The following is a 27574-nucleotide window of genomic DNA, read 5'->3' as shown; positions in this document are numbered from 1 at the left end:
TGTGGGTGAACATATCAGACGACACAGCGATTCTTCAAACAGCTCTTGTTTATTCACAGGCCCAGAACAGAACTGAACTGAAGGGTTCAGCCAACCTGCTTATATAGAGCTCAACTACAAAGCAACAGTAACAACTTTCTGTAACTATCCAATCACTGAATGTCACTTTCAATTCCCTATTTGCAAATGTGGACCTGAGTGACAACTATCCACAGTATCCCCCTGATGGCCCAGGGTGAGAACTTCAGTACATAACACACAGGGTGCCAATGAAGTTTGAAACACAGTGCCCCCTTTCACTCAAGAGAATGGAGTCTCTTGCTCAGGCCACTTAGATTTACATACTTTTCACACGCACACATGAACCTATAACTCCATATGTATCATATATATTATAGGAGGAATTCAACAGCATTCTAAGGCATTCGTTTTATCAGGGCAAATATTTCAGCTTGCCAGACAAAATTATCTCAAAGCAGAAGTCCTCCTCGCACAGGGCTTCTGTTGATGGAATTCATCTGCTGAATCCTCCCCCCAATTTATTAGGGATGCGGGTGGCGCTGTGGGTTAAACCACAGAGCCTAGGACTTGCCGATCAGAAGGTCGGTGGTTCAAATCCCCACAACGGGGTGAGCTCCCATTGCTCGGTCCCTGCTCCTGTCAACCTAGCAGTTCGAAAGCATGTCAAAGTGCAAGTAGATATATAGGTACCGCTCCGGCAGGAAGGTAAACGGTGTTTCCGTGCGCTGCTCTGGTTCGCCTGAAGCGGCTTAGTCATGCTGGTCACATGACCCGGAAGCTGTATGCCGGCTCCCTTGGCCAATAAAGCGAGATGAGCGCCACCACCCCAGAGTCGGTCACGACTGGACCTAATGGTCAGGGGTCCCTTTACCCTTTACCTTATTTATTTATTAAAGGCTGGCCAGAGAACACTGGGGTGGTATTCAACTGTTGCTCAGAGTAGACCCATTGAAATTAGTAAAAAAAAAATCAGGCGAAGTCATTGTGATATTTTTAAAATACTTTTCAAAACCAATTAATCTGATGAAATTGTCTGTAGCCCACACAAGTTTGTGCTGTGGTTAAAAAATAAATAAAGTCTTCAAGGTGCCTCAAAGCTCTTTGGTTACATCTCTAAGTTTTTTAATCAGTTATTTCTGTGAGCAAATGGGGAAGGTCCTCAGATGTAATGGTTCAAAACAGGAGGGGAGGATGATTCCACAAACACTGATTTCTTGACCAGCATATGAAGCTGCTGTGGATTAATGCCTGCAAAAGCTCTGCATTTTCATGACTATTCCAAATCCCCATGAAATGTGTCAAATCCTGCAAAAATTCTCTGCACCAAAATCTGATTTTTTGAGAAATGGGAAAAATGCATTGATTTTGGTTTCTCTTCCCTGTCTGATTCACAGATTTTTCTCCCCTCGGGTTAATTTCATATTCCTAGACATGGAACGTGTCTGAGATTTGCATTGTAAAATGTTTAAAGAGGCAACGTGGTGCAGCAGTGGCAAAAGAACTTTCTTTTTTTAAATGTGTGTGGAAGGGGGGCGGCGGAATACTGCTCACATAATAGAAGAAAAAGTGGGATTTGCCTCTGGAGCCCTGAAAATTGGGAGCCTCCTTCCTGGACAAGGAAGAAAGGTATACCCCCCCCCCCACCTCCACCCAGACTCTGATCACTGGAAGGAACTATCACAAAGAAAATACCCAGACCATGACAGCCTAAGCTCAGCCCTTCCTCTTCGCTTTTATGCTACTCTCCACCCTAAGGTGATGCCATTGAATGCCAATAAGGAAGTCATTTGGCAGCCTCAGACAGTCTGTAATTTCTTTAGATATCGGGTCTCCTGCACATGTCGGGAGGGAGGGGGCAGTCAGGTAGGCTAGGAGCAGGCCTGCATTCTGGCTGCACCTGGTCAGCTAGGAAACATGACCAAATCTCGCATGCATGTGTTTACAGCAGAAGAAATGAGCGTACAATAGGCCTTTGTTGCAGCTGCTAATCAACGTGTTAGCCTCACATTGGGTTTAGTGGAGTGCAGCGCAAGATAAGTTCGACCTGAAAGCAGGGATCCGCTGCCTTTAAGCTAGCCAGCCTCCTTGAAGGCAAAAGGAGGGGAGGCAGGGTGTCCGAGGCTCCCCAGCAACAACAAAGCAACACTTTTTTTAAAGGGGGGGACGAGGAGCCTTTGACTAGCTAGGTTTGAGTTCAGCTCCCTTTCCTTAAGAAGGGACATGCATTAATCAGCGGTTGCGCCAATCAAAAATTCTATACAGAATGGGAATGCATAGGGGAATATATGAAGAAATATGGTGTTAAAGCAGAACTCTTAATAGGCCATTGTTAAGCGTGTAAGGACAAAAGAAGTAATTGTAATTTAACAGTTTTCCTGTTGCTCTATTTTATCAAAGCAAATATCTGGGACAGCAAAGGATATAATAGATTCTTATAGAAAAGTAATATATTGTAACCAGAACAGAAGTTTAAAAGGGGAAGTAAATGTACTTTTAGTATTTTCATTATTGTAATAGTTATTATTATTTCTTATCGGTAGAAGGCAATGTTAATTTAGGCTTCTTCATTTTGCTGTCTGCATAAAAAAATTTAAGCCAATAAAAAAAAGAAGGTGACATGCACAGTATTTTTTACCAAACCTTGGTAACCCAAACATTGCCATACAAATTAATTGAGTGACTCAAAAACAATGCACGCTCTTTAACACAAACATTGTTAGACGTTCTCCCTTCCCACGAGTGTGCCAGACTCGTTCACTTTTCTGTTTCACACTTATCCCATGTTTGGATTGAACAATTGGAGGTGCAATTTTCCTGAGCTAGGCCATGATGATGTTTGCAGCCTTCAAAAGGTTTGCTATGAAATGTTTATTTTTAGATTGGCTCAAGGCAACCACTGCTAGACAATGATGTGGTCATGTCTCAGTCTATAGCCGCTTTATGCATTAATTGTGGGAAGGCAGTTCTACACATTTTTTTTTTTTAAAAAAGAGATGCATCATTTCATAAATGATTTCTATTTCAAACCTCTTGTCTCTTCCGTTCATAGCATACTCTTATCATACATAGATATAATTGCAATAAACACTGTATCTCTGGTATGGTGTTCTGAACAGTACAGTGGTACCTCGGGTTAAGTACTTAATTCATTCCGGAGGTCCGTTCTTAACCTGAAACTGTTCTTAACCTGAAGCACCACTTCAGCTAATGGGGCCTCCTGCTGCTGCTGCGCCACCAGAGCACGATTTCTGTTCTCATCCTGAAGCAAAGTTCTTAACCTGAAACACTATTTCTGGGTTAGCGGAGTCTGTAACCTGAAGCGTATGTAACCTGAAGTGTATGTAACCTGAGGTACCACTGTAAATGTTACTGAATCTATACCAGGTTTTTTGTAGATGGTGCCCAAAGATTTTACTCACTATCAATAAGTCAATTGATTTCAATGCGTCTAATCTGAATATGATCTAGTTCATTATCACCTAATAATAATAGCGACACCTGTTGGCTGTCTTCTTGTGATTTTCTGCCAGATTCATCCAAAGAGAGAAAATATTACCATACCTATTGACATACTCTCAAAAAAAAACACCTGGTGGAACAATGCTCTCAAAGTTAGCTAAATGGCTCTCGCTCTATGCTGCTGGCAAAGGCACACTATGTTTGTGTCTGTGTGCACATTCTGTTCACAGATCTGCACACCTGGAAACAGGAGAGGAAAGCTCACATCTGGAGCCCCAGTCCATTGGTGCACAAATTTGTAGACCCTTAGGCAAATCAGACGCCCAAATTTTGGATGCCAGGCTTTGCGGGGAGCCAGACCAGTGTCCAACAATCCTCACATATTTGCACACCATGTGGTACACAGCATATGAACTGCAGTGTCTCTACTGAGTCATACCCCAAAACAATGAAATATACTTTGAAGATCCTTTTACAAAACTGTACTGCGATCCTGTCATTCTAACACAGGTCATTAAAATGCAGGTCATTTATTGGAAAATTCTATAAATGATATCACTTTGGCAGGCTCAGCTCTGCTTAGAGAGAGAGAGCTAAAATAAATAAATAAGCCATTATTTACTATGCGGTAACCAACTCTACTACCAAAGCATTTAATTTGTTGTGGTGGTTTGTGGCTTATTTTCAGCTTGTCCTTCTGTTTTCACTCATTAGCATTTAAAATCTGGCACTCTGTAATTAAGGCTTCCAAGCAGGAGGAGCAACAAGTTCTGCGGCAGGCAACTGTCCTCCAAATAAATCCTTCTTGATATATAAAAAAAGGAATGCTGAGCAGATGTCCTAGCACAAGTGCAAGAGACTTGTCCAATATTCTTAAAGCACTGGGTTTGCTCCTTATCTTGTAACGAGACATCTTGTAATTCACTGCATTATAAGACTCGGTGCAATTCCTCCTCTTTCTGTGACTGCAAACGGGGATTTGCAGTCACAGAACGGGGAAATGCTTTCTCTAAAACCATGGGCCTGCTAAGATACACTGGACTGAATCATGCTTAAAGGTAAAGGTAAAGGGACTCCTGACCATTAGGTCCAGTCGTGGCCAACTCTGGGGTTGCGGTGCTCATCTCGCTTTATTGGCCGAGGGAGCCGGTGTACAGCTTCCAGGTCATGTAGCCAGCATGACTAAGCTGCTTCTGGCGAGCCAGAGCATCGCACGGAAACACCGTTTACCTTCCCGCCGGAGAGGTACCTATTTATCTACTTGAACTTTGACGTACTTTTGAACTGCTAGGTTGGCAGGAGCAGGGACCAAGCAACAGGAGCTCACCCCGTCACGGGGATTCGAACCGCCGACCTTCTGATTGGCAAGTCCTAGGCTCTGTGGTTTAACCCACAGCGCCACCCACGTCCCTCCTGGAAAGGTACTTAGATTCTAATAATTAAAATACTGCATTGCATTGGTCCTGGCTGTGGCATCTCCAAAAAGACAGGGAAGAGTTGGAAAAGGGATAACCAAAATGATCAGGGGGCTAGAGCAACTCTGCCCACCCCCATGGAAAGCTTACAACTGTGGCAGCTTAGGGAAATGGTAAGTGGTTGAGGAACATGACAGAGGTGTACAGTGGAACCTCAGTTTTCAAATGTAATCCGTTCCAGAAGACCATTCAAGTTCCTAGAAGTTCAAACACCGAAGTCTCAATATGTAAACTTCAATACAATAAGGAAACTCAAAACAGAAGCCGCCTCAGAAGTTTGACTTCTGAGGCATGTTCAAAAATGGAAGCATTTACTTCTGGGTTTACGGCGTTTGGGTTCCAAAACATTTGTCAACGGAGACGTTCGGAAACTGAGGTTCCACTGTATTAGATTATAAACTGTGAGGAGAAAGGGGATAGATAGTCATTTTCCTCTCTCTCTCATAATATTAGAACATGGGTGAGGGACGTGGGTGGCGCTGTGATCTAAACCACAGAGCCTCTTGGGCTTGCTGATCGTAAGGTCGGCAGTTCAAATCTGCTCAATGAGGTGAGCTCCCATGGCTCTGTCCCAGCTCCTGCCAACCTAGCAATTCGAAAGCACACCATCGCAAGTAGAGAAATAGGTACCGCTGCGGCAGGAAGGTAAATGACATTTCCGTGCACTCTGGCTTCCGTCATGGTGTTACGCCATGCCAGAAGTGGTCCTGCTGGCCACATGACCCAGAAAAGCCATCTGTGGGCAAACACCAGCTCCCTCGGCGTGAAACCGAGATGAGCGCCGCAACCCCATAGTCACCTTTGGCTGGACTTAACCATCCAGGGGTCTTTTACCTTTTACCTTTTGTGTACAAATAAATTTCATTACCTTGTTATTATAGACCTCTGGTAAGGGAACCTAATATGCAGGAACAGGAGAGTAAAAGCAAGTTAAGAAACCCCAGTCTGGTCCAAGGTGCATAATTCTCATGAACATGGTGAGCAATGTGTTGGCGTGCCAGGCAGTGTCTCCTTGTTATTCAGGTGGACAGCAGTTGTGGACTGTTACATTGGCCAGTTCCTCTCTCCTTCAGCATCAGCATGACATCACAATGGCCTGTGTCTCTCCTTCTGGTTGGACACATCCATGTGAGAACACAGTGGCCAGTCTATGAAATAGGCAGCATCAGCATGAAATCACAGTGGCCAGTTTTTCTCCCTCAGGTGGCTAGCATGGGCCACAGTGGGGAGCCCTTGAGACTATCCAATGAAGTTGAATGATGGGAGATTCAGGACAGCCAAAAAGAGTGTAGTTTTTTACACAGCACATATTTAAACTATGGAATTCACTCCCAGAAGATAATAGTGATGGCTAACAAGATGGACAGGTTCCAATTTCATGGAAGATAAGGCCTAGGGCTTGCACATCAGAAGGTCGGTGGTTTGAATCTCCATGACGGGGTGAGCTCCTGTTGTTCAGTCCCTGCTCCTGCCAACCTAGCAGTTCAAAAGCACGTCAAAGTGCAAGTAGATAAATAGGTACCACTCTGGTGGGAATGTAATCGGCGTTTCCATGCACAGCTCTGGTTTCGCCAAGAGCGGCTTAGTCATGCTGCCCACATGACCCAGGAAAACTGTCTGCGGACAAACGTCAGCTCCCTCGGCCAGTAAAGCAAGATGAGCGCCGCAACCCCAGAGTCGTCCGTGACTAGACTTAATGGTCAGGGGTCCCTTTACCTTTAATGTTCTCAATGACTTAACTAGGCACAATGCCTATGTTCACCCTGCCCTGTTGGAGACAGTATGCCTTTGAATAGCAGTTGCTGCAAATCACAGGTGGGAAGGATGCTACTGAGGTCCTGCAATCAATCAGCATTGGGTTGACCACTGTGAGAACAGGACAATGGACTAGAGGAGCCTTTGCTTTGACCCATCAGAGCTCTGCTTATGTTCTTGGGGACAGGAAACCTTTTCCTGACAAGGGCCATTTTTCCTCAGGTTAATCGGTCAGGGGCCACATGCCAGAAGGCCAGAATCAAAAGTAAGTGGAATGGAATCATAGACTTCTACAGTTGGAAGGGACCTCTGAGGATCATCTAGTCCAATCCCCCTGTAATGCAGAAATACGCAGCTGTCCCATATGGGGATTGGACCTGCAAACTTGGTATTATCAGCATCATGCTCTAACCAACTGAGCTATCCAGAGGCTATATTTCAGGATTGTGTAGCCCTCTCTGTGCCAACTCATTTCTCCCTCTGCAATCTCCCCACCCTCTAGCAGTCAGTCTATTTTTAGCTTTCCCCCATCCTCCCCACACTTCCAGGGGGCTTGCCCTACTTCTTTCTCTTCCATGACCCTATCCATTTCTGCTCTGCCCATTTCTGTGGGAATTTCCTCTCCCACCATCCTCATCTCCCTCTCGACTTTCCAGTCTCCTCAGTTCCTTCCCTCCAACGCTTTTGCCACCCCAGGGCTCACTGTACAACGGCCGCATCTCTTCCCCCCCACCACCCATTCTTACACACACACAATGCAGAAGAGGAAACCATTCTCAAAGGGGAGACCCAGAATGAAGCTGCCAAGTCAGAGGGCCACGTGGAATTAGGCCGGAAGCTGAAATGTGCCTGCAGGGCCACCTGTTCCCCACAACTGAGCCATGCAATTCACATCATCTTATTAAAGGTAAAGGGACCTAGCAGTTCGAAAGGACATCAAAGTGCAAGTAGATAAATAGGTACCGCTCTGGCGGGGAGGTAAACAGTGTTTCCGTGCACTGCTCTGGTTCGCCAGAAGTGGCTCAGTCATGCTGGCCAATAAAGCGAGATGAGCGCCACAACCCTAGAGTTGGCCACGACTGGACCTAATGGTCAGGGGTCCCTTTACCCTTTACCACTCTGCCACTCTGGGCAGCTCCTAACAGAATATTAAAAACACAAGAAAACATCAAGCATTAAAAATTTCCCTAAACAGGGCTGCCTTCAGATGTCTTCTAAAAGTCAGATAGTTGTTTATTTCCTTGACATCTGATGGGAGGATGTTCCACAGGGCGGATGCCACCACCGAGAAGGCCCTCTGCCTGGCTCCCTCACTTCTCTCCATGAGGAAACCACCAGAAGACCCTCGGAGCTGGACCTTTAAAGGGCCAGTAAACAAATTCATGGAGGATAAGGTTTTTAGTGACCCAGCTACCCATGGAGACTACAGTACATTCTCCCTCAACTGTCAGAGGGAGAATGCCTCTGATTATCCATTGTTGGGGAACACAAGTGGAAAGAGGGTTGTTGCCTTCTAGCCCTGCTTGCAGACTTCCCATGAGCATCTCGTTGGCCACTGTGAGAGAAGAGGGGTTCTTCCTAAGTTCTTAATTGTTCTAGACCAGGAATAAAGGTAAAGGGATCCCTGAACATTAGGTCCAGTCGTGGCTGACTCTGGGGTTGCGGCGCTCATCTTGCTTTATTGGCCGAGGGAGCTGGCATACAGCTTCCAGGTCATGTGGCCAGCATGACTAAGCGACTTCTGGTGAGCCAGAGCAGTGCAGGGAAACGCCGTTTACCTTCCCGCCAGAGCGGTACCTATTTATCTACTTGCACTTTGACGTGCTTTCGAACTGCTGGGTTGGCAGGAGCAGGGACTGAGCAACGGGAGCTCACCCCGTCATGGGGATTCGAACCGCCGACCTTCTGATCGGCAAGTCCTAGGCTCAGTGGTTTAACCCTCAGCCAAAACAAGAAGCACTTTTTGTCCCAGAGTCAATTAGGAGGCTCCTTCTTTCTTCACACATGCTCCTATCTGCTTTGCCCATGGATCTCGACAGAACCAACAAGGCCATCTCTTTCAGCATGTAGCTGGGATGAGCTCTTCCCTCTTGCAAAGCATTTGCTGTTGGAATTACTTAACGGAATATGGCCTTTGGCCCATCCCCACACGCAGAAGTCCCAAAGGCTGCAAGAATACAAGCTGATCTTTGCTCACTCACACTCTTTGCTCTGTCCAGCATGCAGCTGTTCGGGCAGGCTAAATCATCCGTCTGGCTGGATGTGCAACCGTCGTTCCCGCTGCTACATCTGACGAAAACCAAAACCACCCGCTCTAGCGATACGAAAAACTGATGCAGGAGAGCAGGCGAGACAAACCAGCAAGCGAAACAAGGGTGTTTGCCACGTGGAAGCTGGCACTGCCCTTTGTCAGCCCTTTCAGCAATCCACCCATGAGGGTCTCTGTCTCCAACAACATTGCCATTGTATCCTCCCTAATTGCACAAAACACATGCAGGAGAGAAAAAACACTAGATTTCTCCCTCATTTTTCAAGACATCCTCATATGTGCACACAGGCCAGGCCCTCTTGCCAGTATTACTGGACGTCCAATTCCTATCATCTCTAATGCTGGGTCAGATGGGAATTGGGAGTCTAACAAGTTAGGGAGAGCCACAGGTTCTCTCTCCCTGACAAAGGATCGTAGAAGAGAGTATTTTATTCTACCCAGGTCCTTTTCCTGCGGCACAATTATTCTCTTATCTTCTCTATAGCAGCCTTAAGAGCCTGAAAGTGAGGTTTGTCTTCTGTTGTCTTCTCTAAACCTGCTTAGCCTGGTCTGATACTGGCCTTGCCTGCTGGAAGTCTTTGTGTTTCTCCTGTCCTCAGAGCCATCTCTTCTATTTCCACAGCCTTCGTGGAAAGTGGTGATCAAAACAGAACACCAACCTCCAGCTGAGGCCTAGACACTGCCAAGTGAAGCAGGACTGTTCTTTCTCAGACCACCCCCAATGGACATTCCCAGGGATTTGGCGCCAGTATCCAAGCTCAAGTGGGACTGATGGAATAAAGAATCCAACTTATTATTTTTGAAAAGAGAAGAAAAGTGAATTACTGGAAGGACGTCTGGTCACATAATTTTCCCCCAAACCATCATCCCCGCCCCCTGGCCATGCAGGCCAGGACTGATAAGAACTGGTGTCCAACAAGACACTCTCTTAAAGGGTCCCAGGTTCCCTGCCATGGATATAGGGTCATAGGAGAGATAGGGAACTCTAGGATGATTCAATTCAAGGCCCTTCCAGTGCCATAATTCTCTTCTCTGTAGCAGCCTGAAGGGAGAGGGGCTGCCAAAATATCTCCATTTTTGTCGTTGGGATAACCCAGAGCAATGAAGATACAGGACTTCAGCCAACAGGAAGAAGAAGAAGAAGAAGAGTTTGGATTTGATATCCCGCTTTATCACTACCCGAAGGAGTCTCAAAGCGGCTAACATTCTCCTTTCCCTTCCTCCCCCACAACAAACACTCTGTGAGGTGAGTGGGGCTGAGAGACTTCAAAGAGGTGTGACTAGCCACCCAAGGTCACCCAGCAGGTGCATGTGGAGGAGCGGGGAAGCAAACCTGGTTCACCAGATTACGAGACTACCGCTCTTAACCACTACACCACACCGGTTTTCATGGACGGACTGGACGCAGAAGAGGCACCAGCCGGGGAATCCACTAGGGAACCACCAGGGGAAGAAATCTCAGAGCCAGGGGAGTTGTGGGGGGACAACGATGAGAGAGGTCTGGGGGAAGGTGTCGGAAGCTGGAGGGGAAACAGGGGTTAGTGAGCAGGAAGACTCTCTGGCAGAGAGCAGTCCAGAATCAGCGGCAGAATTGTAGGCAGGAGAGGAGGGGAGTCAGAAAGTTGAGATCAAGAGAGTCCCCCCCTCCTACTGCGACCAGCCCCCCCCCCCCCCCGTCTCCAAGAATGCGCAGAGAAATGAAAAGGGCAGAACAGAGATTAGTTGTGCACAGACATAGTTTCAAACTGTGTGGGAAAATTCCAGGAGCGGGATGAGAAGGCGGGGACCTTCAGTCCTCACAACTGTGTCATCGGGGCAAGACCTACCAGGGTGGGTTGCTGAGACCACTAGGCATGAGCTGTGTCTTGGTTTACTTGAATCAAGAGTTAACTTCACTGGCTTATTACTTGAGTGTTGACTCCAGCCCTGGGCACAGATTAAGGCTCCTGACCCCTTGCCCACCACACCTCACATTCACTTTCGCCCTGTGCAACATACGTAATTTTACTTGTGAGCCACCTTTCCACAGTTGTAACCATGCTCAAAACAGCTGACAACATGCCAAAGAACAGCAAAAAACGAGTCAGTCTCAGATGGCAAGGAGAATGACGTCTTGCAACAACAACAAAAACACCTCACAACATATTTTACTGTTTGCATAATATCAAGAGTCCTGGCAATGGCTAAGAGACTCTGGCTAAGACAACATGATGGTGAATGCTCACCATAGAATGATGGCAAGGCCCGTATGCTTGGCACATGGCTACTAGTACCAGAAAGAATGTCTAATGGCTGTGGAAATCCCACAAGAGATCTAATTGCAGATCTAGATGCAGGTCGTGTCAAGACTTCACCAGGCTACCTAAGTAAGTTCTCTTGCTGCGCGTTCTAGGACTGTTGGACCAAGCACTGAGGACATGAGGAGAGTGATGAAAAACTGCAGGGTCAAAGCCATCCTTTATCTCGTCACTGCAGCAAGCACAGCCAATTATGTGGCTCTTTTCTAATCTCCCCCCCCCCCACCCTTCAACCCAACTGGAAGAGAATTAATTATGGCTTTCAGCGTCAAGATGTACAAAGCAACGTTCTAGCTATGCTTAATGCTGACCTTGTTTCCACTGTCTAACTTTCATTGTTTTTCATCTGATACACTTATCCCCTGCCTTTCCTTCCAAGGAGCTCAAGATGATTGACCATGTGTTCCTCACGCTCACCTCCCTCTTTTAATCAAAACAACCACTCTCTCAGGTGGGTTAAGCTGAGAGATAGTCACTGGCCCAGGGTCACCCAGTGAACTTAGACGAGTTGGATTTGAATCAGGGTCCCCTAGCCTGACCTTTTTGCTCAACCTCTTCTCTGATGCCCATGGGTACCTCTTTTACTTACATCCTCTTCTTAAAACCTCTCAACTCTACAAAGGGATGGATGAAGGAAGGCCTCTGTGTGCGATTCTGCTCTGCACAGAGCATAGTCATGAGTTAATTCCTTCCTTGACTCCACCCCTCTAATTATAGAACATGAAACCATTCAGAGGAGCATTCCAGACAGCGTAACTGTTATCACAGTTAGAAGCTTAAAGCAACACTGGAGTAGCACCATAGGGTAACAGCTGCAAGCTTCTGCCTTCTTGTGGGCTTTCTGGAAAAACCTGGCTGGCCATGGGTGGAAAAAGGATGCTAGTCTAGACTGGTCCTCAGAGTGGGGTGGGATAGCTTGGGCTGCCCTCCAGGGAAAGCCGTTCCATGAGAAAAGAGGAGCCTCTTTTTTCAAGCAACGGTGGAGTGGATTCACCCCACTGCCCACCTGCCACTGCTATTAATTTGTCCACTGCTGCCAGTCTGCCCTCTCCTCTACCACTGCTATAACGTGGCCCCCTGCCTGGCAGAGAAAGCCACATATATCTGCTGGCCATGGAACAGCCACAACCAGCCACTGAAAGGAGCACCATTGCCACTCTGCCATGGCTTCCAAAAACGGTTTATCTACAGTGCTGCCCGAGGCCATCTCACCCCGAAGCCTCACACACAGAGTCACAATACAGAGTCTTTCCTCAGCGTGAGGTGTTCTGGAGCAAGATGTCCCTGGAGAGCACCTTCACTACAGTGGTACCTCAGGTTACATACACTTCAGGTTACATACGCTTCAGGTTACATACCCCACTAACCCAGAAATAGTGCTTCGGGTTAAGAACTTTGCTTCAGGTTGAGAACAGAAATCATGCTCAGGTGGCACGGCAGCAGCAGGAGGCCCCATTAGCTAAAGTGGTGCTTCAGGTTAAGAACAGTTTCAGGTTAAGAAAGGACCTCTGGAATGAATTAAGTACGTAACCCGAGGTACCACTGTACTGCCGCTTTGACACAGGAGCAAAAAACATTTTCAAGGTTTACATTTTAAGCAGCATTTGTCATTTCAGCAAAGCAACTGGCGCACTTAGCATTCCTGTGGATTCTCCAATAATAATAATAAAATAATAAAATTTTATTTATCTCCCGGGCTCAGCCGCTCTGAGCCCGGGCTTACTTACAAGCCAGGCTCAGAGCTGCTAACAACAGTAAAAATAACGCAGTTTACATAAAATCACAATCAATTAATTGAAATACATTCTAAAATCAATTCATTCTAAAATCAATTCAAAGTCAAATTAATGGCAACCATTGGGCTAGAGTTCTGTGAGGATTACAGCAGGAGGGGGTCAGGCTGTGCCCTGGCCAAAGGCCTGGTGGAACAGCTCTGTCTTGCAGGCCCTGCAAAAAGATGTCAAGTCCCTCAGGACCCTAGTCTCTTGTGACAGAGCATTCCACCAGATCGGGGCCACGGCCGAAAAAGCCCTGGCTCTGGTTGAGGCCAGTTAACCTCCCTGTGGCCTGGGACCTCCAAGATGTTTTTATTTGAAGACCGTAAGGTCCTCCATGGGACATACCAGGAGGCAGTCCCATAGGTACGAGGGTCCTAGGCCGTATAGGGCTTTAAAGGTTAAAACCAGCACCTTAAACCTGATCCTGTACTCCACCAGGAGCCAGTGCAGCAGGTATAGCACCAAATGAATGTGATCCTGTGGCAAGGACCCCGTAAGGAGTCTCACCGCGCGGCATTCTGCACCCGCTGGAGTTTCTGGGTCAGTCTCAAGGGCAGCCCCACATAGAGTGAGTTACAATAAGGCCATCTCACCTGGTTATCCTAGTGCCTTAGTCTGAGGAATGATGCCCCCACCACCACTTCTTTTCAGGCAGGTATCCCTGAGCCCAGTCTACTGTGTTCCTATCCATTGAGTGGATTGGGTCCATTGTCATTTGCTCACCTGGTATATTTGGTAAAGGCAGGGAGGGCTTTCCGGAGGTTAACAATGACAAAGCCCAGCCATGATAAAAACTGCAACAACTAACTGATGCCAACCCTCCTAAGATGTTGGGAAAGTTTAATTCCTAAACCGCCAAGTAACATGCAATGTGTAGGCTGAAATCCTTTGCCTCAATATTTAAATTTGGTGGGAGCAACAATTTCCTCTAAATAAATATTAAGCCTAAGTGATGCTTCAAATGAAAGCCAAAGGTTAACTCCTACCGAAGATGATCATTATAATCAAAAGCTTCTAATCCTCCTCTCTCTCCCACTCTTTTTCTCTCATTCAAGCTCCACACATGAAATCCAGCCCAAATCAATCCAGATGCGCTGGATAGCAAAGTGGTCAATAAACAAAAACTCCCTGTGTGTGCACCTTTTCATATATATATTTTTATTAACCCTGTACACATGTGCTTGAAAGTCCTGAAGATAACTAATCAAGAGTTTGGCTTTGTGCTATGATACCCATATTAGTGGACCCTCTCTAAAAAGGCCCTCCCAGCAGATTGGAGGAAAAGGAAGACATCACCTTTACTTATCATTGATTGATTGATTGATTGATATCCCACTCTATCCCATGGGCTCAGAACAGCACACATACAACAGTTTTTTCCCTCCCCATTCCCTTCAAACCCATCCTTAATAATGTGTATTTTTAAAGACTCTGGCTTAAGTTTGCCCCACCCCTCAGTCCTCACCCCCTGCTAAAACTAAGCCTGACGCCACAATCCTATTGCACATATTACTTGTGGGACTAAGTCAGGCATAGGCAAACTCGGCCCTCCAGCTGTTTTGGGACTACAACTCCCATCATCCCTGACCACTAGTCCTGTTAGCTAGGGATGATGGGAGTTGTAGTCCCAAAACAGCTGGAGGGCCGAGTTTGTCTATGCCTGGACTAAGCCACCAACAAAACTCAAGGGGACCTGCTTTTGAGGAAGCATGCAGAGGACTGTGCTGGTAAGCATGTGACAATGCAACTTTAAAGGTAAAGGTAAAGGGACTCCTGACCATTAGGTCCAGTCATGGCCGACTCTGGGGTTGTGGCCCTCATCTTGCTTTATTGGCCAAGGGAGTCAGTGTACAGCTTCCGGGTCATGTGGCCAGCATGACTAAGCCACACGGAAACGCCATTTACCTTCCCGCCAGAGTGGTACCTATTTATCTACTTGCACTTTGAACTGCTAGGTTGGCAGGAGCAGGGACTGAGCAACAGGAGCTCACCCCGTCGTGGGGATTCAAACCGCCGACCTTCTGATTGGCAAGTCCTAGGCTCTGTGGTTTAACCCACAACTCATCTTTACATAGGAATTAAACCCAGAGCCGGAGCTAGGGTGGGTGGGCTAGCCAGGTTTTTTTGCCCCAAGAGAAGCCCCCAGAGTGTGTACGCAAATGGACATGGGGGTGCCAACATGGGTGAAGCCCAGGGGCAGGGAGGGGCAGCTGCTACCCCAAATAAATGAAAATCAATAAAAATACATCACTAACTTAGGTTCCAAACCACACCGCCGCTGCCAGCAAAAAGCCTGCCCCCCCCCCAACAAAAATCCTGGCTACACCCAAGGGTGCCAAACTGGGTGAAATAAAGCCAAGCTTCACCCCTGATTAAACCCCATTCAGTTCAATGGGGATCACTTTCCAAGTAAGCGGGTGCAAGATTGCATCCTGAAACTGAACGGCACATACTCTTCTCTGCTTTAACCTCTCCTCAATCTTCCTCTTTTGGAGAGGCACAGAACCTCCATCCCGTCCCGTGGGTCTAATTGCCCCTCCCCCGTGTTGTTTCAACCAACCACGCCCACCTGCTCTGCACCTGACATCGCTTGCCGGTTGCTTCCCCTGCGTCGGTTTTTTTTTAGATTGCAATCTCCTCGGGGCAGAGACCCTTCTTTTTTATCTTTAGGCTGTGAAGCGCCCCGTGCGCTGATGGCACAAGAAGAAGAGCCTCTTTCAAGCTTGCTTTCGCTCTGCAGCAAATCCTGCTGTCAGATTTCCCCCCGGAGCACAAGAAATGTTGCATAATCAGCACTAAAGTGAAGTATGGTTCTAATACTGGGAGAGTACAGAAAGTATTTTTTCTCTCTCTCTCTCTTTCTCCCTTCTTCTTCTTCTTCTTCTTCTTCTTCATTATTTTATTGCTTTGGAAAGCCTGAGAGCTCCAACTGTATAGATGCCAATAACTTCCCAAAGTTTTGTTTTTTTTAAAAAAAAAAGGCTGCTGCTGCTGAAGTAAGAGATCGGATTTTTTAGCAAGTGCTTTAGAGGCATCACGCCAAAAGTCCTCTGATTCCCTAAAAGCAACGAGGGGATGGGAGCGCGGTGGGGAGCGGGACAGATAAGGGGGTGGGATAGGAGTTGATTAACTTCAGTTACTGCACAAATGGGGGTGGGGGGAGAGAAAGGAGCTTTCTCTCTCCCGCCCGCCCTGCGTCTGTCTGTTTCTGCCAAGGGTGCCCGTTTCGCTGTGAGCAAACGCCTTTTTCTTCCAACCGCAAAGTAATTTACAGCTGAAGATTTCGGAGTCTTTTTCTCTCTCCCGGTCCTTCTGAGTCCCCCTTTCCTTGTTGTTTTTTCCTACTCTCTCTCTCTCTCTCTCTTGCTGGGTTGGGGATTTTTAAAGACTTTTAATTTTTTTCCAAAGGAGGTAAGGCTATGGCAAGCCTCTCGGCGCTTGGCTTTCGGAGGAGGCTCGGATTTCAGAGGCTTTAATCCGTTTGTACAGGATCAGTTCCTACCCAACATGAAACAACCGCAACAGAAACCCTGGCAGACAGGTGCATTCCGGGCGGAGAGAGAGAGAGAGAGAGAGGAACGAGGCGGCTGGAGCGAGAGCGAGCGAGCGACCTTGGGAAGAAGGTGAGGGCGCCGGCGGAGAGAAAAGAAAGGGGGGGAGCAGGTTGGAGGGAGAGGTGTTGTAGGGCGCCTGGCTGCATTGTGGCTCCTTACGACGCGCGCGGGAAGCTTGCCCAAAGCAACAAACAGTGAAGCGCGGCGAGGCCAAGGCGAGAGCGCGAGACGGAGGAGGTCTCGAAAGCACCTGCCTTGCCAACTCTGAAATATTCAAGATCGCGGGCGGGTCTGTCTCCGGACGCACGTGCTGCCTCGACACCAGCTCCAGCTACGCACCAGAAATCCTTCTTTTCTCGCTCGCTTCTTTCCCAGCTCCTTCCCGCCGCCCCCCACCTTTCTCACAAAAAACGGTAGAATGTCATGGAAAACCATGCGATCCACTCCACCCAACACCACGCCAGTTTTACTATAGTATAATCAGGCAGAGAGGTAGATGTTTGGAGAGGCATCTCCAAGTTGCAAAGAGTTTCTTTCCTAATTCCTCCCCGCCACCAACCCGATTGGATCCGGGTGCGTTTCTCCTCAAGGAGAGGGGAGGCTCTCCACATGACATGAAGGATCTCACGCGTCTTCAAAGCATGGAATCTATTTTCTTTTCTTTTCCAAGTCCTCCTGAGAGCCAGAGAGCTCCAAGAGCAGAACCTCCTGCCCGTGCCCTGCAAGTGCATCAATCAACATTTTTGGCAAAGCGGAGGCCAACATCTCCTCCTCACATCATTAGCCAGACTAATGCGCTCCAGAGAATACCTTCTTAATGCAGGGCTCCTGGCATCTTGCAGCAGAAACAGCCATTTGGGAACAGGCGTTGGGGTGGGGTAGAGGGGGGGAGGGTCTGATCAGAGGGAATCCTTGAAGTTGAAGACCGTTTGATTCATCCGGTGGATGAAGTCCTCTCTCTCGCTCTGGCTCTCTCTGAGCTGGAAAGTTCGGCAAGGCGGGAGATGCCGGTTTGGAGAGCAAGTGGATTCTCTCTCTCCAGCTATAATAAACTGGCTCGTAAAAGTGACGGGGCCGGGGGGCGGGGGCGGAGAGAGAAAGAATCAAACAGGGGAAGAGGTTTGCGAGGGGGAGGGTCACTTACCTGTACCTGGATGCACAGCAGCAGGAAGTGTAAACATCTGGGGAGAGGGAGAAGAGAAAGGCAACAAAAGATCAGAAGGATGCGATGGAAAGTTCACCAAAAGACAATCAACGCGCGCGCGCCGGTGGTTTTGTTGGAGAAAGAGCGCAGTTGGGATAGTCAATATTGGGGCGAGGAAACTCTCTTTTGGGGGGAAGGGGAGGGTGTCACGGGGGGGGGGGAAGCTAAAAAGATCCCGAAGTGACACTTTAAAAAAGAAAGAAAGAACGAAAAAGCCGGTGGCGGGGAGGGGGGTTTGGCGAAGAAATGCGCCAAGCGGGGCAATGTCAGCATGATCCTTACAGGCAAGTGCAGGCGGAGAACAGGGAATAATACATCGCTGAGCGCGGCGGCGGAGGCGGCGGAGGCGAGGTCCAGTGGCTTCCCGGGAGCGGCCGAGCGGTCAAACCTCGAGCCTGGCCATGGGAGAAAGGAGGGTCCCGTCTTGTCAAGTCCGGCGGCGGCGGCGGCGGCGGCAGCGTCCGGTTTCCAGCGGTGGCGCTTGGCGCTGAGCAGCAAGGCGGAGAAGTTGAGCGCCCGGCTGCTTTGCCTCCTCCGAGTGACTCCCTTAGACATCAGCTCTCCTCTTTCCCCCCCGTCTCTCCTCCTCCTCCTCCTCCGGGCTCGCTGGTTGCGAGTGAGAGAGCGCGCGCGCCTGTGTGGTGTGTCTGCTGCGCGCGCGCGCCTGTATGTGTGTGTCTGCGCGTCTCTCTCTCTCTCACTCACTCACTCACTCTGTCTCTCCGCCTTTGGAGAGAGGAGAAGGTGCTGCCCGGTTGTCAGCAACTTCCGATCATCAGCAACAACCCCTCCTTTCCCCCCTCCTCCGTCTCGCCGCCGCCACCTTCCCCCCACCCCTCTCCTCTCCTCCCCTCTCCCTGGCTCTTCCCTGGATCTGACTGCCCAGACAGATGCCCAAAGATGCGTCTCAGGTCCCTGATCTCCTTCTCCTCTCTGTGTCTCTCTCTTTCTGTCTTTCCCTCCCCACCGATGGGTTGTGTGGCGGCGGCGGCGGCAGCGCGACGAGCCTCCGGGTCTCTCCCTCGCTCCCTCCCAGTCGCTGGGCAGGTTCCTTACGAGGTCATCGGAGGGGAGGGCCGGGCTCCCTCGGGGTCGCTTTGGCCCAGGGCCACCTACAAGCGGGCAAGGAGCCCCTTCTCCTTCTCCTCCTCCTCCCGCCTCTGCGCTCTCCCGCCCGGCTTCTCTCGGCATCCTCCCCACCTGGAGAAGGGGTGCGAGGCGGGTGGGGTAGAGGGAGCGCGGCGCACACAGAGAGAAAGAAGATCCTGGGCCAGCGGAGGGAGGCGCTGGCTGCTTTGCACTTGCTGGAGGCGAAGGGCGCTCGGGAAGCCAGCTGGCGGCTGGGCCTCCGCCTCTCCGCCAGTCCCAGTTGCGCTGGGAGAGCCTCGGTACCTGCGCGGCAGCCAGAGACCGCAGCGACGCGGCGACACAAAAGCGGGCGAGGGAGACGCGAGAGAGCGCCTTTTGGAGCGGAGGGGCAAGAAGAGGACGCGCGGAACCGGGGAAGGCAGGCAGGCGGGCAGGCAGAGATCATGGCAACTCCATGGAGCCTCCAGACTCAGGGGCAGTCTATCCCCACCCCCACCCCGAATGGGAGTGCGGGGAGGGGGGGAGCACTTAGCTGGAGAAGGCTGGGCTTCCCGGAAGTATCTGGTTGGGCGCTGCTCAAAACAGGAATTTGGAGCGGAATGCAGGTTCTGATCCAACAGGGCTGTCCTGAACTGAGAGCCTCCAGGGTTCAAGTAGCGCTGCAGCTCTGGATAAAAGTTGCTGGGAGTGTGCGGGTGGGAGCTGGGCAGCAGGGGGCGCTGTTACCTCCGTGCGTTGCTTGCCGGGGTGGTTGGTGTCCGCTTGGTGACTGGAAGATAGGAGAGTCAGCAGTTAAGCAGGAGCCAATGACAGGCACAGCCAACCCCTGGCTGGTTGTAAGGAGGCAGGCAGGTGGGGGCAGGTGGAGGTGCGTGGGGCAGCACTTCATTCGCCCTAATGGAGGACTGCTTGCTTGTGGGCATCCCTAAAGGCATTTGGCAGGATGTTGTTGGAAACTGGGTGGTATGATCCAACAAGGTTCCTCTGGCATTCCTAGAAGCCCACCACCACCTCAAAAGAAGAACTGGGAGCAGCAGCAGTGAGGAGGATGTGCCTGCTCAGAGTTAAGATGGCTCTTTGCATAAGCAGCCAAGGTCCAACCCTTCTTGGCCAGCTGGCTTTGGGAAGGCCAGCCAGAGAAGCCAAGCACTTTCTGAAGGACTGACTGGAAGCCCATAATGGTCAGCCTTTAGTTAGGACAGGCATAGGCAAACTCAGCCCTCCAGATGTTTTGGGACTACAACTCCCATCATCCCTGTCCTGACCACTGTTAGCTAGGGATGATGGGAGTTGTAATCCCAAAACATCTAGAGGGCCGAGTTTGCCTATGCCTGTGATAGGAGGTACAAGGAGTCCTGCCTGAGCACCTACAGGAAGGTCTGCAGCTAGCCTGGTCTTCTTGACCTACCTTGCAATTCAAAAGTCTTGGAGGAGCTATGAGCCATGCAGGAGGCGGCTTCCTTTCACACAGGGCCATTGATTGCATTGGATCCAGACCTATCCCTTTCTACCCCACCTCACCCCCTTCTCCCTTCTCTTGGCCCACTCTAACTCCTCCTCTGCTCAGAAACACTTGGTCCTGTCCGTGAAGCAAACCCCCTTGCAAAGTACTAGCTCAACTTCCCTGACCCCTGCTCATTTTAAGGCTCTTCCCCACCTCACCCTCCCAACGCAACTGGCCTGTTGGCTTGCTTGCAACTGAATGAGCCAGTGAAGCAAAAAATGTAGGGCATCCTCCATTCTGTAGCACCTGCCTGACCAACACACCACATTGATGGTTGGGGGCAGGAGCAGCCCAGGGTGGTAGGACCACGCCAGAAAGCTGCCCTCCTTGACAGCTCCACCTGGCTGCTGCTGCAGAGTGAGGACAGGGTGGCAGCAAAGTTGGGGCCGCCTGGGCATACTGGTAGAGCCAACCCAACTCTCCTGCCAACGTGCCCACACAGCACGAATCTTGCTACTACCCAACCATCTAGGTAAGTAGTACCAATGCAGCCACGAGGAAGGCGAGTCCATGAGCCTGTCCTCCCATTCCTGGCTCTGAGCTGGTGATGGGCAGTGGCGTAGCGTGGGTTGTCAACACCCGTGGCAAGGCAAGTAATTTGCGCCCCCTAACCCATGGATTTGCGCCCCCTAACCCATGGATTTGCGCCCCCTAACCCTAACCCCCAGATGTTGCGCCCGGTGCGGCCGGCCCCCCCTGCACCCCCCACGCTATGCCACTGGTGATGGGATTAGCTGACAACTCTCAGTTGGTGTGATCCAGTGGATGTTTGGATATAGCCTTGGTTTTCAACCCTTGCCTTGGCCTCAACATTGTCTTTCAACCTTAGCTCAGACCCCTGTTTGTTTTGGGGTGAGAGAGTGGATTTTTCACCTCTGCCACAGTTGTTAAGAGCTGTAACGCCACTTTATATTAACAAGCGCTTTGGAAAGAAAGGAGGTCTTTCGTGGTTTTCACGCGCATGAGAATATTTCTGCGGGTTATGATTCTCTGCAAGTGTTGATAGAGACCATCTCCCAAATTCCTGTTGGGTTTTGACCTCACGAAATGTCTTCTTCTCTGGACTCACTGTGTCCTTAGGCGAGTGAGAAATATCTTTGAGGGCTTTTGCACTGGGAAGCATGCTTGAGCCTCCCTTGCACGACGGGTTTGCTGCGCATGAAAATCGTTACCGCCAGCGGCCTTGGCAAAATGGGTGGCAGCATGTGGAGAAAATATGTATTGCCCCAGAAAAGAAAATGTGTGGGGCTGCTAGGTTATAAAGAAGGCCAGGGCAGCAATGAGAAGACGGGGGCCTCTCCTTGACTGCTCTTCTCCTTGGCTCCTTGAGGGCTTAGAGGATGGAAGAAAGACAGAAGACCAGATTGAGAACCTTTCAGCCCAATTGCTGGAAGTGTGCAAGTGTCCTCATTTTGCTATGCCAAGGGTAGTCAACCTTGGCCTCCTCCAGATGTTGCTGGACTACCATTCCCATCATTCCTGGACGTTGGCCCTGCTAGCTGGGGCTGATGGGAGTTGTAGTCCATCAACATCTGGAGGAGGCCAGGTTGGCTACCCTTGGGCTGTACATATATTCCTTCTCTTCTGTGTGTGATATCCACTAGCATAACTGACGGGGAGGGCAAGACTTATGGGTATAGGGCGGTATACAAATTTAATAATAATAATAATAATAATAATAATAATAATAATAATGACTTACCAAAGGGAAACAGTACTGCTGCTGTCTTCCTGCACCTCTTCGCATTTCCAGCAAAGCTCAAAGGAGAGTCCACTCTCGAAGGATGCTTGTTGCTGCTTCCTTTTTTAAAAATTCCTAGAAATAAATAAATGAAGCCGAAGATCACAAAACAGGGCATGGTCTGCCACTATTGATAAAATAAAACTAAAGGTTCACAGAGTGGAAAGTTCAGTCACCTGGCACCAATTCCACCACAAATCACCGGCCCTAATGAAACCTAGAAATCACAGTTCCAAAGAATGCAATATGTGAGGTATAAATTGCATCCCTCTCTGTACCAAATGGATAGACCCCTGGCCTATCTTAAGTGTTGTCTGCAATGACTGAATTTCGGTCAGGAGCCTTTTCCATCTCTGTCTGGAGATTCCGGGGATTGAGAGCCAGTGTGGTGTAGTGGTTAAGAGCGGTAGACTCGTAATCTGGGGAACCGGGTTCGCATCTCCGCTCCTCCACATGCAGCTGCTGGGTGACCTTGGGCTAGTCACACTTCTCTGAAGTCTCTCAGCCCCACTTACCTCACAGAGTGTTTGTTGTGGGGGAAAAAGGGAAAGGAGAATGTTAGCCGCTTTGAGACTCCTTTGGGTAGTGATAAAGCGGGATATCAAATCCAAACTCTTCTTCTTGAACCTGGGACGTTTGGCCATGCCCTCTGCGCTACTGAGTTTATGACCCTAAGCTTATATGCAGTGAAAACCTGGAGGTAGCTGTAGCCTAGGACTCTCCATGGAAGTCAACTTGTGTCTGAGAAGCACATCTTCAGATTGCAAGCAGGGAGCTCGCATGATTCCTGACCCTACATATTAAAAAGCCAGGTTCCCTCCACACCGTTAGAAAGCTGGCGTGTCAGAGGTCAGATTTCTAGCCCAGTTCTTCTGCCTGACCTGCTAGTTTTCAATTACTTTTGACACAAGGTCGTTTAATCATTTAACTCCACTTGCAGCCGGAAGCGGTCCAGCCCAGATGCAGCGAGAACTAGACTTACCTGTGTATGCGTAAGAGAAAGGAGGCAGCAGGTGTAGAAAGCTGGCTGCCGTTCGCCCGTGAGGAACAAGCCAGGAGGCCTCCTGCCCTCCATCGCTTCAAAAGCCAGAAAGGCACCTTCAGATTCGTGTTCTCAGCCAAGGAGAAAAAACTTCCTTTGGAAGCTGACTGTCTGCTTAACCCTGCAGAGCCTGTGTTTATTCAACTGCTACCTGAAAATTATCAAAAGAAGACATGGCAGCTGAATGTTGCCCTATCCTTACGACAGTTGGCAGACCATCAGCCTGTGGATGACTGATCATCTGGGGTCAAGGTATGCAGTGGCGTAGCGTGGGGGGTGCAGGGGGGGCCGGCCGCACCGGGCGCAACACCTGGGGGTTAGGGTTAGGGGGCGCAAATCCACGGGTTAGGGGGCGCAAATTACTTGCCTTGCCCCGGGTGCTGACAACCCACGCTACGCCACGGAAGGTATGGCTTGCCTACCCAAAGACTCCCAGAGGCTCGTTCCAGTTCAGAGTTAAGTCCTAGGAGAAGGAGGCAGTTGTGTATCTCAAAGTGTGTTTCAATCACATTCTGCTTGCTGCGTTCATGCAAACCAGATTGTGAGCGACTGAGTGAGTAAGTAAGTCATGTTGGGAGCAGACCCATTGAAAAGAATGAGCTTAAGTGACTAAAAGTCCAGTGATTCCAATGGAACTATTCCAAGCATGAAAAACATGGGATATCACCCAGTCTGTTGGGTCACAGCTATTATCAGCAGGCCCTGTCAATGTGGAATGACCACTCTAACTTTTACCTCAGGCTACCGGCACTTCTCTCTGGACAAAGTTTACTTTAACTGGCTGCTTAACATTCTTATGACTATTTATTGTATTTTTATTTGCTGTGTGTAGACGTATATAATATACTGTTGTTGTAAGCCGGTTTGAACCCGTGTCGGAAAGCAGCAGAAAGAAATGCTTAAAACGAATATGTAAAATTAGTATGGTAGGGTAGTTGTGGTTTATTTTTGCCAAGCTATTCTTTTGCTACTCCCTTTCACATTTGGGATATTATTTACGTCTGAGCTCAAGTTGACTTTTTCTAGCAAAGTTTCTTTAAAGAAAAAAGAAATCAAACAGATTTTTCCCACACCCCAGCTGTTTTCCACAGGCTACCAGTCTCAAAGAGTTTCCAAACACTTCGCTTGCCATCTAGTGGGAAAACAACGTCGCTGCAAATTCTGGAGCGACTGCCTTGCCGCAGTCCTTTACTTGAGATGGGGGAAGGGATCAGCCGTGTGTTCTCTTACTGAGCCTGCAACTCTTCTATGAGAGCAGAGTTTGGGGAGAATTATATTCCACCGAATGTGTGGAAGTGAGAGCTAGACCATAAAGAAGGCTGATCGCCGAAGAATAGATGCTTTTGAATTATGGTGCTGGAGGAGACTCTTGAGAGTCCCATGGACTGCAAGAAGATCAAATGCATCCATTCTGAAGGAAATCAGCCCTGAGTGCTCACTGGAAGGACAGATCCTGAAGCTGAGGCTCCAATACTTTGGCCACCTCATGAGAAGAGAAGACTCCCTGGAAAAGACCCTGATGTTGGGAAAGATGGAGGGCACAAGGAGAAGGGGACAACAGAGGACGAGATGGTTGGACATTGTTCATGAAGCTACCAGCATGAGTTTGACCAAACTGTGGGAGGCAGTGGAAGACAGGAGTGCCTGGCGTGCTCTGGTCCATGGGGTCACAAAGAGTCGGACACGACTAAATGACTAAACAACAACAACAACATATTCCACCGAGAGCAAAGGCTTCTCAGACAACATTGGTTCTACTTCTCAGAACTCAAGATATGGAATAAAGATAGTAATAGGTTGCTCTGTGTGTGTGTGTGTGTGTGTGTGTGTGTGTGTGTGTGTGTGTGTGTAATTTTTATTACATTTTCTGTTTTACAATTTAGAACACTCATTTAAACATCCTTAAAATATCAATGACTTCCTTTCTTCTCTTTCCATGGTTCATTTTGCATATCATAAATCCCTGCATGTTGTTGTTTAGTTGCTTAGTCATGTCCGACTCTTTGTGACCCCATGGACCAGAGCACGCCAGGCACTCCTGTCTTCCACTGCCTCCTGCAGTTTAGTCAAACTCCTGCTGGTAGCTTCGAGAACACTGTCCAACCATCTCGTCCTCTGTCGCCCCCTTCTCCTCGCGCCCTCCATCTTTCCCAACATCAGGGTCTTTTCCAGGGAGTCTTCTCTTCTCATGAGGTGGCCAAAGTATTGGAACCTCATATTTTACATAAACTAAAACCATTCAGTATTCCATTATTACATCCACCAAAACTTATTTACAGTGTTAAATTTATCTTGATGCTGCCAACATCTAGTGCACATAATTTCCCCCTGTATATTCAATAAACATTTTCCAATCTCCTCTAAACGTATGTTCTTCTTGTTCTCTTATTATTATTATAGGGAAGGGATGTTTAAGCTCTTGGTTTTTACAGTCAAATGAAATCGCGGGCAGGATCTGAGATAAAAAGCAGTGGAAGAAAAAGTAATTATAATAGAGAATATTTTGTAATAGAAAAAGATATGATTTGTATTGGGATTTTATGTTGGAACCACCCTGAGACCTGCAGGTAAATGGCAGTATAATAAATAAATAAATAAACAAACAAATAAATAAATAAAATTTTATTTATGCCCCGCCCTTCCTGGTTTAAAAACCGGGCTCAGGGTGGCAAACAGCAAATATAAAACATTGATTAAATGCAACTTAAAAACAGCATAAAATACAACATAGAATGCAGCATCAATATCAATAAAATTCAGAAATTCAGGGGTCGTGAGGGGCAGTCAATAGACATCAAATGATCACCAGGGCTAAGTGGCCAAGTTGGTCCTACTAGGGCCAGCAAGGAGACCAGGGAAGAATTTAAACGTGGGGTCCCAGAAAGGGTTTCTTCATAGAAGAGGAAAGGGGAAAAGGGAATAGAGGATCAGGCTAAGTCAAATTGAAGGCCAGGCGGAATAGGCCCTGCGGAAGGAGATCAAGTCCTGCAGGGCCCTAGTCTTGTGGGACAGAGCGTTCCACCAGGTCGGAGACGTCACTGAAAAAGCCCTGGCCCTGGTGGAGGATAGTCTGGAGGATAAGCAAGTAGAAAAGGTGTGAGTAAAAACACTGTGGAGGTGAGGGTGGGAAATCAACTTATGAAGCAATGTGTTTGATTTGAAGTTTACCTCTTCAGCTTCTGATACCCCCTCTTCCCAGTCTTCTCCATCTCACCACTCATAATCTCACCACCATTCCCCAGCCTCTGAGCCTTCTTCCCTTGCTGGTTCCCCAGTGGGTTCCTTCCATCATTCCTCTGCATCCAACCAGTCCATGACAATGGGTGGGTGTTTAAAAGCATGTTTGGCCTAAATATGGGTCCTGGGTCTCAAGAGGTTGAAGACCTCTGGTGCAGACAGTGCGGAACATAATGGAACAACCATTATTAACGCCGAACAACCATCTGACTCATTGCAAGGCAACTTCCTATGTTCCTATGCTGGCAGCAGAACAAAATACAAGGGTTATTTTTCCTGATCCAAACATATGACAAATTCAAGTTCATGCTCTGGAATGGGTAAGTCATTCATCCTCTAGGGCACCAACCAAACGTCTGTGGTTTTCAACTCTCACATCAGCCACTGATGTTATTCAGCAGGGAGAAAGCAAGTCTGCCTCAACTCCCATTAATATTTAAAAAAAAAAAACTCTTTAAAAAGAATCAATGAGAACAATGATCACATCTCACTGGGCGTAATATGGGAACAATTGCCCATTCCTGGAAAACTCACATACAGCAGACGAAAATGCCAGGAACTACCCAAATTACATTCCTATTTTAATTTTCAGAAGTGCATTGATCAATATTGTCTGCATGGCAACATTATATTTCATTCCTGGTGCTTGTGATTTGTCAAAACAGGAACATTAGAATCTGCCATTCTTTGGCGGTCACTCGTAGCCGAGCAAGATTGTCTTCCATAAACACGGTTCTAACAGCGAGTCCGTAAGTGACTGTGGAGGCCAATTCTGGACCCACACGTCCTTCCACAGTGGGGACATTGGTTTCCGGGCAGGAGTTGATCACAGTATGGATTTGCCAAGTGTGCCTTCCTTCCCCTTAGCACATTTCTCCCTTGCGTCCTGAGTTCGAGTGTCTTCAAAGCCCATGACACCTTTGGTAAAGGCCGTTCTCCAACTGGAGTGCTCACAGGCCAGTGTTCCCCAGTTGTCGGTGTTTATACTACATTTTTTTTAGATTTGCTTTGAGACAGTCTTTAAGCCTCTTTTGTTGACCACCAGCATTACGCTTTTCATTTTTAAGTTCGGAATAGAGACCGGGAGAAAACTGCACTCGCAGAGCTCAGGCGATGCTGGATTTTGGCATCAATGTTGACCCTTGTGGA

At 48.5% G+C, this 27574-nt stretch overlaps 1 protein-coding gene across 3 annotated transcripts in view; it reads right to left on the bottom strand.

Annotated features, from left to right (window-relative positions):
- FGF18 (fibroblast growth factor 18) overlaps positions 1 to 22279 on the bottom strand; it is a 137738-nt gene extending 115459 nt beyond the window's left edge. The window contains exons 1-3 of one of the 3 annotated variants that reach the window (XM_083730821.1): positions 22108 to 22279; positions 19628 to 19670; positions 17753 to 17789 (exon numbers count right to left, since the gene is read on the bottom strand). In XM_083730821.1, the coding sequence (XP_083586947.1) occupies positions 17753 to 17789; positions 19628 to 19670; positions 22108 to 22264 (237 nt within the window). In that variant the 5' untranslated portion in view covers positions 22265 to 22279. Of the gene's footprint in view, positions 1 to 17752; positions 17790 to 18094; positions 18397 to 19627; positions 19671 to 22107 lie in introns of those variants that run through there. The other 2 variants (XM_083730825.1, XM_083730823.1) reach the window with 2 other exon arrangements.
- Positions 22280 to 27574: the final 5295 nt, after the last annotated feature.

This window comes from Podarcis gaigeae (assembly GCF_964106915.1).
Source record: "Podarcis gaigeae genome assembly, chromosome: 3".
NCBI lineage: Eukaryota > Metazoa > Chordata > Lepidosauria > Squamata > Lacertidae > Podarcis > Podarcis gaigeae.
Note: the sequence above shows the minus strand (reverse complement) of the source record. Positions and strands in the feature narration are given on the sequence as shown.